The sequence below is a fragment of the Nerophis lumbriciformis genome, linkage group LG09, assembly GCF_033978685.3.
Source record: "Nerophis lumbriciformis linkage group LG09, RoL_Nlum_v2.1, whole genome shotgun sequence".
Taxonomy (NCBI): domain Eukaryota; kingdom Metazoa; phylum Chordata; class Actinopteri; order Syngnathiformes; family Syngnathidae; genus Nerophis; species Nerophis lumbriciformis.
Genome location: NC_084556.2, coordinates 51206818 through 51220568, shown reverse-complemented (window position 1 = coordinate 51220568; position 13751 = coordinate 51206818). Strand labels below are relative to the sequence as shown.

Sequence of the window (13751 nt, the reverse complement as noted above, 5' to 3'; positions counted from 1 at the left end):
GGGAACATTATCACCAGACCTATGTAAGCGTCAATATATACCTTGATGTTGCAGAAAAAAGACCATATATTTTTTTAACCGATTTCCGAACTCTAAATGGGTGAATTTTGGCGAATTAAACGCCTTTCTATTATTCGCTCTCGGAGCGGGAAGCAATCCGCCATTTTCTCACTTTTCGTCGGTCTACCCGCGTACCAGTTTGAGAATCGCTGGTATAGACCAGTGTTGACCACATAGTATAGACCACGCGGCATCTCTGTGTGGTTTTCTAGCTGCACGGTGGCAGAGAGAAAGAGATTACAGGGCGTCATAAACGCGGCCCAGAGGATCACTGCATGTCCTCTTACATCTCTAGAGGACCTGTATAAGAGACACTGCAACAGGAGAGCAAACAGCATCCTCAGGGACTCATCCCACCCAGGTCACCACTGGCTTGAACTCTTGCCCTCAGGGAGGCGCTATAAGACCATCAAAGCAAGGACAAATAGACTGAAAAACAGTTTCTATCCTAGAGTTGTCATCGCCCTAAACTCTGCACTTACCTGAACACTCACTACTTTATTACTTGCTTACCTCTCATAGAGATCTGCTGTGCTGTGATGTTTTTAACATTTTATTATGTTTTTAAATTTTAAATTGTTTTGTTATTGTTGTTGTCTTAAAGGGGAACATTATCACCAGACCTATGTAAGCGTCAATATATACCTTGATGTTGCAGAAAAAAGACCATATATTTTTTTAACCGATTTCCGAACTCTAAATGGGTGAATTTTGGCGAATTAAACGCCTTTCTATTATTCGCTCTCGGAGCGATGACGTCACGTCACATCGGGAAGCAATCCGCCATTTTCTCAAACGCCGAGTCAAATCAGCTCTGTTATTTTCCGTTTTTTCGACTGTTTTCCCTACCTTGGAGACATCATGCCTCGTCGGTGTGTTGTCGGAGGGTGTAACAACACGAACAGGGACGGATTCAAGTTGCACCAGTGGCCCAAAGATGCCAAAGTGGCAAGAAATTGGACGTTTGTTCCGCACACTTTACCGACGAAAGCTATGCTACGACAGAGATGGCAAGAATGTGTGGATATCCTGCGACACTCAAAGCAGATGCATTTCCAACGATAAAGTCAAAGAAATCTGCCGCCAGACCCCCATTGAATCTGCCGGAGTGTGTGAGCAATTCAGGGACAAAGGACCTCGGTAGCACGGCAAGCGATGGCGGCAGATTGTTCCCGCAGACGAGCGAGCTAAACCCCCTGGATGTCTTGGCTCACACCGTCCCTTATGCCACCGAAGATGATCAAGAGAAGAATATCGACCCTAGCTTCCCTGGCCTGCTGACATCAACTCCAAAACTGGACAGATCAGCTTTCAGGAAAAGAGAGCGGATGAGGGTATGTCTACAGAATATATTAATTGATGAAAATCGGGCTGTCTGCACTCTCAAAGTGCATGTTGTTGCCAAATGTATTTCATATGCTGTAAACCTAGTTCATAGTTGTTAGTTTCCTTTAATGCCAAACAAACACATACCAGTCTTTGGTTAGAAGGCGATCGCCGAATTCGTCCTCGCTTTCTCCCGTGTCGCTGGCTGTCGTGTCGTTTTCGTCGATTTCGCTTGCATACGGTTCAAACCGATATGGCTCAATAGTTTCTTCTTCAATTTCGTTTTCGCTACCTGCCTCCACACTACAACCATCCGTTTCAATACATGCGTAATCTGTTGAATCGCTTAAGCCGCTGAAATCCGAGTCTGAATCCGAGCTAATGTCGCTATAGCTTGCTGTTCTTTCCGCCATGTTTGTTTGTGTTGGCATCACTATGTGACGTCACAGGAAAATGGACGGGTGTATATAACGATGGTTAAAATCAGGCACTTTGAAGCTTTTTTTAGGGATATTGCGTGATGGGTAAAATTTTGAAAAAAACTTCGAAAAATAAAATAAGCCACTGGGAACTGATTTTTAATGGTTTTAACCCTTCTGAAATTGTGATAATGTTCCCCTTTAAATAAAATAGTGAACATACTGTGGACAACTTTTAGTAATTTAAGTCACCAGCCTTGGCGTCACTATAGACAGCGATTTTAAACTTGACAAACAAGTCAATGGCGTTTTAAAATCGTGTTTTTATCATCTTCGTCTTTTAGCAAAGGTAAAACCGTTTTTATCTTTTAACCTTTTTGAACAAGTCGTGCATGCTTTTATTTCAAGTGGCCTGGACTACTGCAATGCACTTTATGCTGGCATTAGCCAAAAAGCTCTCTCCCGGTTGCAGTTAGTCCAGAATGCGGCAGCACGACTTTTAACAGGGGCCAGGAGACGCCAGCATATAACCCCAAAACCTTGAGAGTTTGCACTGGCTCCCTGTTCATTTTAGAATTGATTTTAAAACCTTGCTGTTTGTTTTTAAAGCTTTACATGGACTGGCACCTCAGTATATCTCGGACCTCATCCAAACTTACAATCCTGCGCGCGCTCTGAGGTCCGAGAGCCAGCTCCAGCTCGTGGTGTCCAAGACGAGACTTAAAACCAGGGGAGACAGGGCCTTCTCTGTGGTCGGCCCTAAGCTCTGGAACACTCTGCCCCTCCATGTTCGAACTGCTCCCACAGTGGAGTGTTTTAAGTCTCGTCTTAAGACCCACTTTTATTCTCTGGCTTTTAACACTACGTGAGTTGTGTGGTCCTCTGTTGTCCTCTGTGTTTTTAAAATTTTGCTTTTTGCTTTCTATTTACTGTTTTAATTGGTTTTACCCTTTGAAATTGTTTTTAATCATATTTATTTTATATTGTTTTTAATTGTGTTTAATATTGTTGTGCAGCACTTTTGGAAACATTTTGTTGTTTAAATGTGCTATATAACTAAAGTGGATTGGATTGGATAGTAGTAAGTAAACAAACAAAGGCTCCTAATTAGTCTGCTGACATATGCAGTAACATATTGTGTCATTTTCCATTTACTTTGTCAAAATTATTAAGGACAAGTGGTAGAAAATGGATTATTAATCTACTTGTTCATTTACTGTTAAAGGGGAACATTATCACAATTTCAGAAGGGTTAAAACCATTAAAAATCAGTTCCCAGTGGCTTATTTTATTTTTCGAAGTTTTTTTCAAAATTTTACCCATCACGCAATATCCCTAAAAAAAAGCTTCAAAGTGCCTGATTTTAACCATCGTTATATACACCCGTCATACCTGCCAACTTTTGAAATCAGAAAAACCTAGTAGCAAGGGTCCAGGGGCCGCAGGCCCCGGTAGGTCCAGGACAAAGTCCTGGTGGGGGGTTCAGGCTTCGCCCCCCGACGCAAAATGATTATTAGCATTCAGACAGGTTAAAATGTTGCTAAAACCATCACTTTTCTATCAGTCACAGTGACTTTTCAAAACAAAAATATTACAGCAAAAATCATATGGGTTGATTGACATGTTTATTCTGTAAGCTAACTTCAATAGTTTGAAATTATTTTGACAGTTAATGCCAGTTATCCTGTCAACCTTTCACAAGACTTCAATTTGTTAATTGAAAGTATAAACACTTTTTACAGTAAACAAATGGTAAAACAGTACTAAACAATTCCATTAAAAAAAAAAATTGGTGTCATTATTAACTTTCTGTCCAAGCTTGTATAATCTACTGCCTTGTTCAATTGTAAAAAATATTCTGTGCCTAAAATTCACATTTCTATCACAATTATCATACTGTAAACATGGTAAGCTAACTTCATTAAAATTAATAGTCCTGTCAATAGCATGGAATTACAATTCAAATGTAGTTTTTTTGTAAGCCTTTCAAAAGAATTGAAAATATGAAAAATGAATGAAAATTAATTGAAGCCATCAGACACTTGAAAAGTGGCACATCACATCTCTAATGTAATCATTTTAACTTTTCAACAGAAATAGCACTGCAAAAATATTAAGGACATACTTCTGTATTTTGGTAGTTATGCTGTCAACATTTAACCCGATTTCTTCAACTTGGACTTGAAAGCATAAATAGTATAAACACTTTTAACAGTATAACAGTACTAAACAATTCCAATAGATAACATTGGTGTCATTACCTTTTTGTTTGCTCAATTATTGCCTCCGTAAATAAAACTTCGGCATTTATCACATCCAAAGAATCTGTTTGGGCGACGAAAAACGTTGAAAGTTTTCCACTTGTATCGCTAGCAACGGCATTAGACTTCTGGTCTTTTACATCGCTAATTCCTCCGTGTCCGATCGAAAAATCTTGTCTGCACAAGGTGCAATTCGCGTAGTTTTCACCCTTTTTGGAACGGATAATTATTCCCGGATAGGCTTTTGAATATTCTTCACGGAATGACTGCAGTTTTCTTTTCGGTTTAAGACTCGTATGCGATTTTTCTCCGGCTGATTCCATGATCGTTCGCTCGTTTGGAAACAATGGCAACTGGTGCCTCGTGCTTGGCAGCGGTGCTATAAATAGCCTCGCGCATGGCATTCGGAATGGCTCGATAGGAAGTTACGGGAAGCAGTGTCGATTGTCATTGTTGTTACGCGATTTCGTGAATAAAACTTTTTTTTAAATATTTTTTTTAATTAATGAAAAACCATATTTTTTATCACTGCAACCGTAACCCGGAATAGGTTGATGAAAACCGTACTAATTACGGTAAAACCGGAGTAGTTGGCAGGTATGCATGGGTGTAAACTCCACCTTGATCAAATGGTTCCACTCTTTTTTAACAAACAGAACACAGCAAGTGAAGGTCAACAGAACACTGTCAGACACCAAACACTGCAACACAGGCGTCCCACAGGGTTGCGTTGTATCACCAACACTGTTTACATTGTACATCGATGATTGTAGGACTGTGCACCCTAACAATTATATGGTGAAATTTGCGGACGATACCGTGCTCCTAAGCCTTCTACACAAGGATACGGACCCCTCTGTGTACCAAGACGAGATAGACCGATTTATTAGGTGGTGTGATACCAACCATCTTATTCTAAATGTGACCAAGACACAGGAAATGGTTTTGGATCCGAGGAAAGTGACTGACCATGAGCCAGTGGTCATCAAAAATCAGGAAATCACCCAGGTATCCTCATATAAATATTTAGGGGTTCATATTGATAATCTTCTCTGCTGGAAGACACATATTGACAAACTGTGCAATAGACCGCAACAGAGGCTATATTTTTTGCGAAGATTAAGATTGTACGGCGTAAGCAGCCACATCATGATGATTTTCTACCGTGCCATTGTAGAGAGCATCATTAGATACGGGATCACCTCATGGTTTGGCAACCTAACCGTTAAGCTAAAAAGCAAACTGGCCGGCATGCATAAAACGGCAATGAAAATCGTAGAGAGGAAAGAATATGAGCCTATACAGAGCATCTATGAGCAGGCAGTTAGGAAAAAAGCTAAGAAAATTATTTCCAACTCACAACACCCACTCTTCTCTGAATATGGAACCCTGCCATCAGGGAGAAGACTCCGGGTCCCACTATGCAAATCTAACCGCCTTAAATTATCATTTGTCCCAGCCTCCATTAAGCTGACCAACAATGTGCAATAGAATGTTAATACATAGGTTAGCACTTTTTTAGCACATAGCACTTTAGCACATAGCACTTTAGAACTAAGCACTTTAGCACACAGCACTTTATCCATGAGCTCTAGTGCAATGCACACTGGTACTTTATCTTTATCTCCATACTGTGGATTTTATGCCTACATCAAAGTGCCACCTATGTCTATCAAGCTCCATGTTCTGATGTTTAAATGTTAGTTGTATGGTTGTGGTTGTGTCTGTGCTTGTGTTTTTGTTCTGTTGTTTTTGGGTATGTTAAGAAAGCAATGATGCACTGTGCCCAAGACAAATTTCCCCGCGGGGACAATAAAGTTGAACCTTGAACCTTGAACCTTGAACAACATGCACTTTGAGAGTGCAGACAGCCCATTTCAGGCGCGCTAAGAACATATATTTTTCCACGATTTCAGCACTCAGGTTAACCATACCTAAATAGACACAAAATACTGCATTACACAAGACTACTCGAATGATTGAAAAAAATAAATGTTTTTAAGCTAAATTATTGGTAAACACAGTTTATGTATAATAATCTACGTAAAACCGCGAGTAATGAATACAATTTTCATCAATTAATATATTCTGTAGACATACCCTCATCCGCTCTCTTTTCCTGAAAGATGATCTGTCCAGTTTTGGAGTTGATGTCAGCAGGCCAGGGAAGCTAGGGTCTTTATCGTTGGAAATGCATCTGCTTTGAGTGTCGCAGGATATCCACACATTCTTGCCATCTCTGTCGTAGCGTAGCTTTCGTCGGTAAAGTGTGCGGAACAAACGACTGACCGTTTCGTGGGCTTTCCCCACACCCTCGTATTTTGAACAAATTTCGTCCAATTTCTTGCCACTTTCGCATCTTTGGGCCACTGGTGCAACTTGAATCCGTCCCTATTCGTGTTGTTACACCCTCCGACAACACACCGACGAAAGTGAGAAAATGGCGGATTGCTTCCCGTTGTGACGTCATCGCTCCGAGAGCGAATAATAGAAAGGCGTTTAATTCTCCAAAATTCACCCATTTAGAGTTCGGAAATCTGTTAAAAAAATATATGGTCTTTTTTCTGCAACATCAAGGTATATATATATATGACATCGGGGGTGGTACCTCTGGATTGGCAGACCGGGGTGGTGGTTCCTCTCTTTAAGAAGGGGAACCGGAGGGTGTGTTCTAACTATCGTGGGATCACACTCCTCAGCCTTCCCGGTAAGGTCTATTCAGGTGTACTGGAGAGGAGGCTACGCCGGATAGTCGAACCTCGGATTCAGGAGGAACAGTGTGGTTTTCGTCCTGGTCGTGGAACTATGGACCAGCTCTATACTCTCGGCAGGGTCCTTGAGGGTGCATGGGAGTTTGCCCAACCAGTCTACATGTGTTTTGTGGACTTGGAGAAAGCATTCGACCGTGTCCCTCGGGAAGTCCTGTGGGGAGTGCTCAGAGAGTATGGGGTATCGGACTGTCTGATTGTGGCGGTCCGCTCCCTGTATGATCAGTGCCAGAGCTTGGTCCGCATTGCCGGTAGTAAGTCGGACACGTTTCCAGTGAGGGTTGGACTCCGCCAAGGCTGCCCTTTGTCACCCATTCTGTTCATAACCTTTATGGACAGAATTTCTAGGCACAGTCAAGGCGTTGAGGGGATCTGGTTTGGTGGCTGCAGGATTAGGTCTCTGCTTTTTGCAGATGATGTGGTCCTGATGGCTTCATCTGGCCAGGATCTTCAGCTCTCACTGGATCGGTTCGCAGCTGAGTGTGAAGCGACTGGGATGAGAATCAGCACCTCCAAGTCCGAGTCCATGGTTCTCGCCCGGAAAAGGGTGGAGTGCCATCTCCGGGTTGGAGAGGAGATCTTGCCCCAAGTGGAGGAGTTCAAGTACCTCGGAGTCTTGTTCACGAGTGAGGGAAGAGTGAATCGTGAGATCGACAGGCGGATCGGTGCGGCGTCTTCAGTAATGCGGACGCTGTATCGGTCCGTTGTGGTGAAGAAGGAGCTGAGCCGGAAGGTAAAGCTCTCAATTTACCGGTCGATCTACGTTCCCATCCTCACCTATGGTCATGAGCTTTGGGTTATGACCGAAAGGACAAGATCACGGGTACAAGCGGCCCAAATGAGTTTCCTCCGCCGGGTGGCGGGGCTCTCCCTTAGAGATAGGGTGAGAAGCTCTGCCATCCGGGAGGAGCTCAAAGTAAAGCCGCTGCTCCTCCACATGGAGAGGAGCCAGATGAGGTGGTTCGGGCATCTGGTCAGGATGCCACCCGAACGCCTCCCTAGGGAGGTGTTTAGGGCACGTCCGACCGGTAGGAGGCCGCGAGGAAGACCCAGGACACGTTGGGAAGACTATGTCTCCCGGCTGGCCTGGGAACGCCTCGGGGTCCCACAAAAAGAGCTGGACGAAGTGGCTGGGGAGAGGGAAGTCTGGGCTTCCCTGCTTAGGCTGCTGCCCCCGCGACCCGACCTCGGATAAGCGGAAGAAGATGGATGGATGGATGGATCAAGGTATATATTGACGCTTACATAGGTCTGGTGATAATGTTCCCCTTTAATATCTGCCTACTTTCTCTTTTAACATGTTCTATCTACACTTCTGTTAAAATGTAATAATCACTTTTTCTTCTGTCGTTTGCATACTTTACATTAGTTTTGGATGATACCACAAATTTGGGTATCGATCCGATACCACGTCGTTACAGGATCATACATTGGTCATATTCAAAGTCCTCATGTGTCCAGGGACATATTTACTGAGTTTATAGATATAATATGAAAAAATAAAATTAAAAAAAATAAGGAAGATGTTATCGACTAGATACGCTCCTGTACTTGGTATCATTACAGTGCATGTTAGGTGTAAATCCACCGACGGTGTTTGTTTACATTGTGACGGCGGTGAGCTAGGGCAGTGTTTTTCAACCTTTTTTGAGCCAAGGCACATTTTTTGCGTTGAACAAATCCGGAGACACACCACCAGCAGAAATCACAAAAAAAAACCGAAACTCAGTTGACAGTAAAAAGTTGTCGTCGCAATTGTTGGATATGACTTTAAAGCATAACCAAGCATGCATCACTATAGCTCTTGTCTCAAAGTAGGTGTACTGTCACCACCTGTCACATCACGCCCTGACTTATATGGAGTTTTTTGCTGTTTTCCTGTGTGTAGTGTTTTAGTTCTTGTCTTGCGCTCCTATTTTGATGGCTTTTCCTCTTTTTTTTGGTACTTTCCTGTAGCAGTTTCATGTCATCCTTTGAGCGATATTTCCCGCATCTACTTTGTTTTAGCAATCAAGAATATTTCAGTTGTTTTTATCCTTCTTTGTGGAGACATTGTTGATTGTCTTGTCATGTTCGGCTGTTAGAGATGCGCGGATAGGCAATTATTTCATCCGCAACCGCATCAGAAAGTCGTCAACCATCCGCAATCCACCCGATCTAACATTTGATCAGAACCGCATCCGCCCGCCATCCGCCCGCACCCGCCCGCACCCGCCCGCACCCGCCCGTTGTTATATATCTAATATAGACGATGCAAGGCATTAGTGAGGTTATAAAGCTTTTGCCTGTTAAAGAAATGAGACTGATCCAATGCAGCACAGACATTGGCGTGCCACGCTGTCACGACCCAGACGCACACCAGTGCGCAATCATATGGGAGCCGCGCTGAGCGCACCTCCAAGCGCGTCTCGCTGCCGGCGACGGCCGGGTATATGGGCCCGACGCTCCAGCGCCATCCATTTTCAGGGCTAGTTGATTCGGCAGGTGGGTTGTTACACACTCCTTAGCGGGTTCCGACTTCCATGGCCACCGTCCTGCTCTCTATATCAACCAGGGTGAGCCCCACCCCTTTCGTGAGCGCACTGCGCGCGGAGTGACCCCTGTTACGCGCCCCCGGCAAGAGGGGTGGCGGGCAGGTAAGCTGCGCGGGCGGAGCGCGCGGAGTGACCCCTGTTACGAGCCCCCGGCCACGGGGGTGGCGGGCAGGTAAGCTGCTTACCTGCTGCGCGTGACGCCGGCCGCGGCGAAGGCGGACGAGGCGGGGTGTCGGTGCGGTGGGCGCGGTGGTGACCCTGGACGTGCGTCGGGCCCTTCTCGCGGATCGCCTCAGCTACGGCTCCCGGTGGGGCCCTCTCGGGGGAAGGGGCCTCGGTCCCGGACCCCGGCGAGGCGTCCCTTCTCCGCTCCGTAAAAGTGTCCATCTCTTTTTTTTTTTTTCTTCTGTTGTGGCATATGCAGCAGGTGCCTGCTCGTTTTTCGTATGTGGGTAACAACATTTAACTATGTATATATATTTCCCAATTGGTTTAACTGCCACCCGCCTGAATCTATTTAAAATCTAATTTTTTTAAATAATTTGAACCACCCGACCCGACCCGCAGATAAAATCTAATTTTTTTTATTTCATCCGCCCGATCCGCGGATAATCCGCGGACTCCGCGGTTGTGCCCGCAAACCGCGCATCTCTATCGGCTGTACATTGTGGACGCCGTCTTTGCTCCGCAGTAAGTCTTTGCTGTCGTCCAGCATTCTATTTCTGTTTACTTTGTAGCCAGTTCAGTTTTAGTTTCATTCTGCATAGCCTTCCCTAAGCTTCAACGCCTTTTCTCACTCACCTTTTGTTTATTTTTGGTTTAAGCATTAGACACCTTTTTACCTGCACCCTGCCTCCCGCTGTTTCCGACATCTACAAAGCAGTTAGTTACCGGCTGCCACCTACTGATATGGAAGAGTATTACACGGTTACTCTGCCGAGCTCTAGACAGCACAGACACTCAACAACAACACCTAAATAGGTGAATTTAGATAATCTCCCACGGCACACTAGTGTGCCGCGGCACAGTGGTTGAAAAACACTGAGCTAGGGTGTGTAGTGAAGCATGTTTAGCTATTCCTCGTCCTGCAGGGATGATACTTGTAAGAAACGTATTTTATTTGTCGCCATGGAGACGAGGATTAGTGATTGAGAAGTAGCTAAAACACTGCAGACTGCGGCTGGACTGCATCATCTTGGAAATAAATCTTTACATTGTAGTAGTTTTGAGGGTGAAAACTAGCAAAATCCTTTGATTTGTTGGTTAGTTGGACACCCCTGATGTAGACTTGACAAGGAGGTGGACTCCAAAGATAGATACCTGGCAAGGTGTCAGCGGGCTCAGGCGGAGGGGGGGCGGGGCGATTGGGACGGGTGAGAGTGCGTGGAACGACTGCATTGGCCAGAGGGCAGAAAGAGGCGGGACATGAGACAGAAAAAGGCGGGAACGGGAAGTCGATTCTCACCCGCCGCCTTGGCTTCGTCGCAGTCCTCGTCGCTCTCGTTGAAATCGTCCAGGTTGGCCACGTCGGGTTTGACGCTCATCAGGCTGGCGAGGCTCTGCATGTCCTCGTCTCTGCACACACGCTAACGGTTAGTGCCACGGTTAAGCGCCGCCGCCCGCCCGCCGCCCTTAACTCACGTGGCTTTGCCCTCGCGGACAAAGATGCACGACAGCGACAACCTGAGCGACGCCTCCACCACCTTGACGGAGAGCGGCTTCAGGCGCAGGTTCAGGTCCGTCTGGGTCGGCGTGAGACTGGCGAAGTTCTTCAGGTTGACGCCGGCCGACGCCAGGACTTTGCGGTGGCCTTTGCTCTCCTGCGGGCGACACCACACCTTGACACACGCCGTCGCCACGGCAACCGCCGCTGATACTCACACCCTCGAGGACGAAGGTCCACTCCTTGTCCTCGAAGACGTCGGCGCCGGCATCCTGAACACACGGGGACACGCGCTGTCACTCGGGCTGTGCACGGCGCGGAGAGTGCGCGCGCTACCTTGAAAAGTGTGACGGAGATGTCCATGTTCTCCGGGACTTGCCACAGAACCGTTCCTCGGTATGGGTTCTTGATGCCGGGCTGCCAACTGTGCAGCTGCACGTACACACACACACACACACACACACACACACACACACACACACACACACACACACACACACACACACACACACACACACACACACACACACAGTGAGTCTTTGGGCGCCGAACCATTCCGTCTCATTTAGGGTTAGGGTTGGGGTTAGGGTGAAAGGTTGGAGTTGGGGTTAGATTTAGAGTTGGGGTTAGGGTTACAAGGTTGGGGTTGGAGTTGGGGTTAGGGTTAGCGTTGGCGTTAGGCTTAGTGGGTTATGGTTGAGGTTAGGTTTAGCGTTGGGGTTAGGTTTAGCGTTGGGGTTAGGGTTAGAGGGTTAGGGTTAGGCATAAAGAAAAAGAGTTGGTTAGGGTTAGGGCTAGGGTTGGGGTTGGGGTTAGGGTTAGGCATAAAGAAAGAGAGTTAGTTAGGGTTAGCGTTGGGGTTGGAGTTGGGGTTAGAGTTAGCGTTGGGGTTAGGGTTACAGGATTGGGGTTGGGGTTAGGGTTAGCGTTGGGGTTAGGTTTAGCGTTGGGGTCAGGGTTAGGGTTGGGGTTGGGGTTAGGATTAGGGTTTGAGTTAGGCATAAAGAAAAAGAGTTGGTTAGGGCTAGGGCTAGGGTTGGGGTTGGGGTTGGGGTTAGGGTTAGGATTAGGGTTAGGGTTAGGTTTAGGCGTGGGGTTGTGGTTGGGTTTAGGATTAGGGTTAGAGTTAGGCATAAAGAAAAAGAGTTGGTTAGGGTTAGGGCTAGGGTTGGGGGTGGGGTTAGGGGTAGGCATAAAGTAAAAGAGTTGGTTAGGGTTAGGGCTAGGGTTGGGGTTGGGGTTAGGGTTAGGCATAAAGAAAGAGAGTTAGTTAGGGTTAGCGTTGGGGTTGGGGTTAGAGGGTTGGGGTTGGAGTTGGGGTTAGAGTTAGCGTTGGGGTTAGGGTTACAGGATTGGGGTTGGGGTTAGGGTTAGCGTTGGGGTTAGGTTTAGCGTTGGGGTCAGGTTTAGGGGTGGGGTTGGGGTTAGGATTAGAGTTAGGCATAAAGAAAAAGAGTTGGTTAGGGTTAGGGCTAGGGTTGGGGTTGGGGCTAGGGTTAGGTTTAGGCGTGGGGTTGTGGTTGGGTTTAGGATTAGGGTTAGAGTTAGGCATAAAGAAAAAGAGTTGGTTAGGGTTAGGGCTAGGGTTGGGGGTGGGGTTAGTGGTAGGCATAAAGAAAGAGAGTTAGTTAGGGTTAGCGTTGGGGTTAGGGTGAGAGGGTTGGAGTTGGGGTTAGATTTAGAGTTGGGTTTAGGGTTACAAGGTTGGGGTTTGGGTTAGGGTTAGCGTTGGCGTTAGGGTTAGAGGGTTATGGTTGGGGTTAGGTTTAGCGTTGAGGTTAGGGTTAGGGGGTTAGGGTTAAGGGTAGGCATAAAGAAAAAGAGTTGGTTAGGGTTAGGGCTAGGGTTGGGGTTGGGGTTAGGGTTAGGCATAAAGCAAGAGAGTTAGTTAGGGTTAGCGTTGGGATTGGGGTTAAAGGGTTGGGGTTGGAGTTGGGGTTAGAGTTAGCGTTGGGGTTAGGGTTACAGGATTGGGGTTGGGGTTAGGGTTAGCGTTGGGGTTAGGTTTAGCGTTGGGGTCAGGGTTAGGGGTGGGGTTGGGGTTGTGGTTAGGATTAGGGTTAGGCATAAAGAAAAAGAGTTGGTTAGGGTTAGGGCTAGGGTTGGGGTTGGGGTTAGGGTTAGGATTAGGGTTAGGTTTAGGCGTGGGGTTGTGGTTGGGTTTAGGATTAGGGTTAGAGTTAGGCATAAAGAAAAAGAGTTGGTTAGGGTTAGGGCTAGGGTTGGGGTTGGGGTTAGGGTTAGGCGTAAAGAAAGAGAGTTAGTTAGGGTTAGCGTTGGGGTTGGGGTTAGGGTTAGAGGGTTGGGGTTGGAGTTGGGGTTAGAGTTAGCGTTGGGGTTAGGGTTACAGGGTTACAGGGTTGGGGTTAGGTTTAGCGTTGGGGTCAGGGTTAGGGGTGGGGGTTGGGGTTAGGATTAGGGTTAGAGTTAGGCATAAAGAAAAAGGGTTGGTTAGGGTTAGGGCTAGGGTTGGGGTTAGGGTTAAGGTTAGGCATAAAGAAAAGAGTTGGTTAGGGCTAGGGTTGGGGTTGGGGTTAGGGTTAGGGTTAGGATTAGGGTTGGGGTTTGGTTTAGGGTTGGGGTTGGGGTTAGGGTTAAGCATAAAGAAAGAGAGTTGGTTAGGGTTAGCGTTGGGTTAGGGTTAGAGGGTTGGAGTTGGGGTTAGAGTTAGCGTTGGGGTTAGGGTTACAGGGTTGGGGTTACAGAGTTGGGGTTGGGGT

General features: G+C 46.4%; 1 protein-coding gene across 1 annotated transcript in view; it reads right to left on the bottom strand.

The window, feature by feature from the left end:
* The window catches only part of LOC133607878 (uncharacterized), a 73220-nt gene that overhangs the window by 47285 nt on the left and 12184 nt on the right, over positions 1-13751 (bottom strand). Inside the window, exons 3-7 of the mRNA XM_061962911.2 lie at positions 11368-11463; positions 11250-11303; positions 11010-11188; positions 10834-10943; positions 10689-10760 (exon numbers count right to left, since the gene is read on the bottom strand). Coding sequence (XP_061818895.1) covers positions 10689-10760; positions 10834-10943; positions 11010-11188; positions 11250-11303; positions 11368-11463 — 511 coding nt within the window. The remainder of the gene's footprint in view (positions 1-10688; positions 10761-10833; positions 10944-11009; positions 11189-11249; positions 11304-11367; positions 11464-13751) is intronic.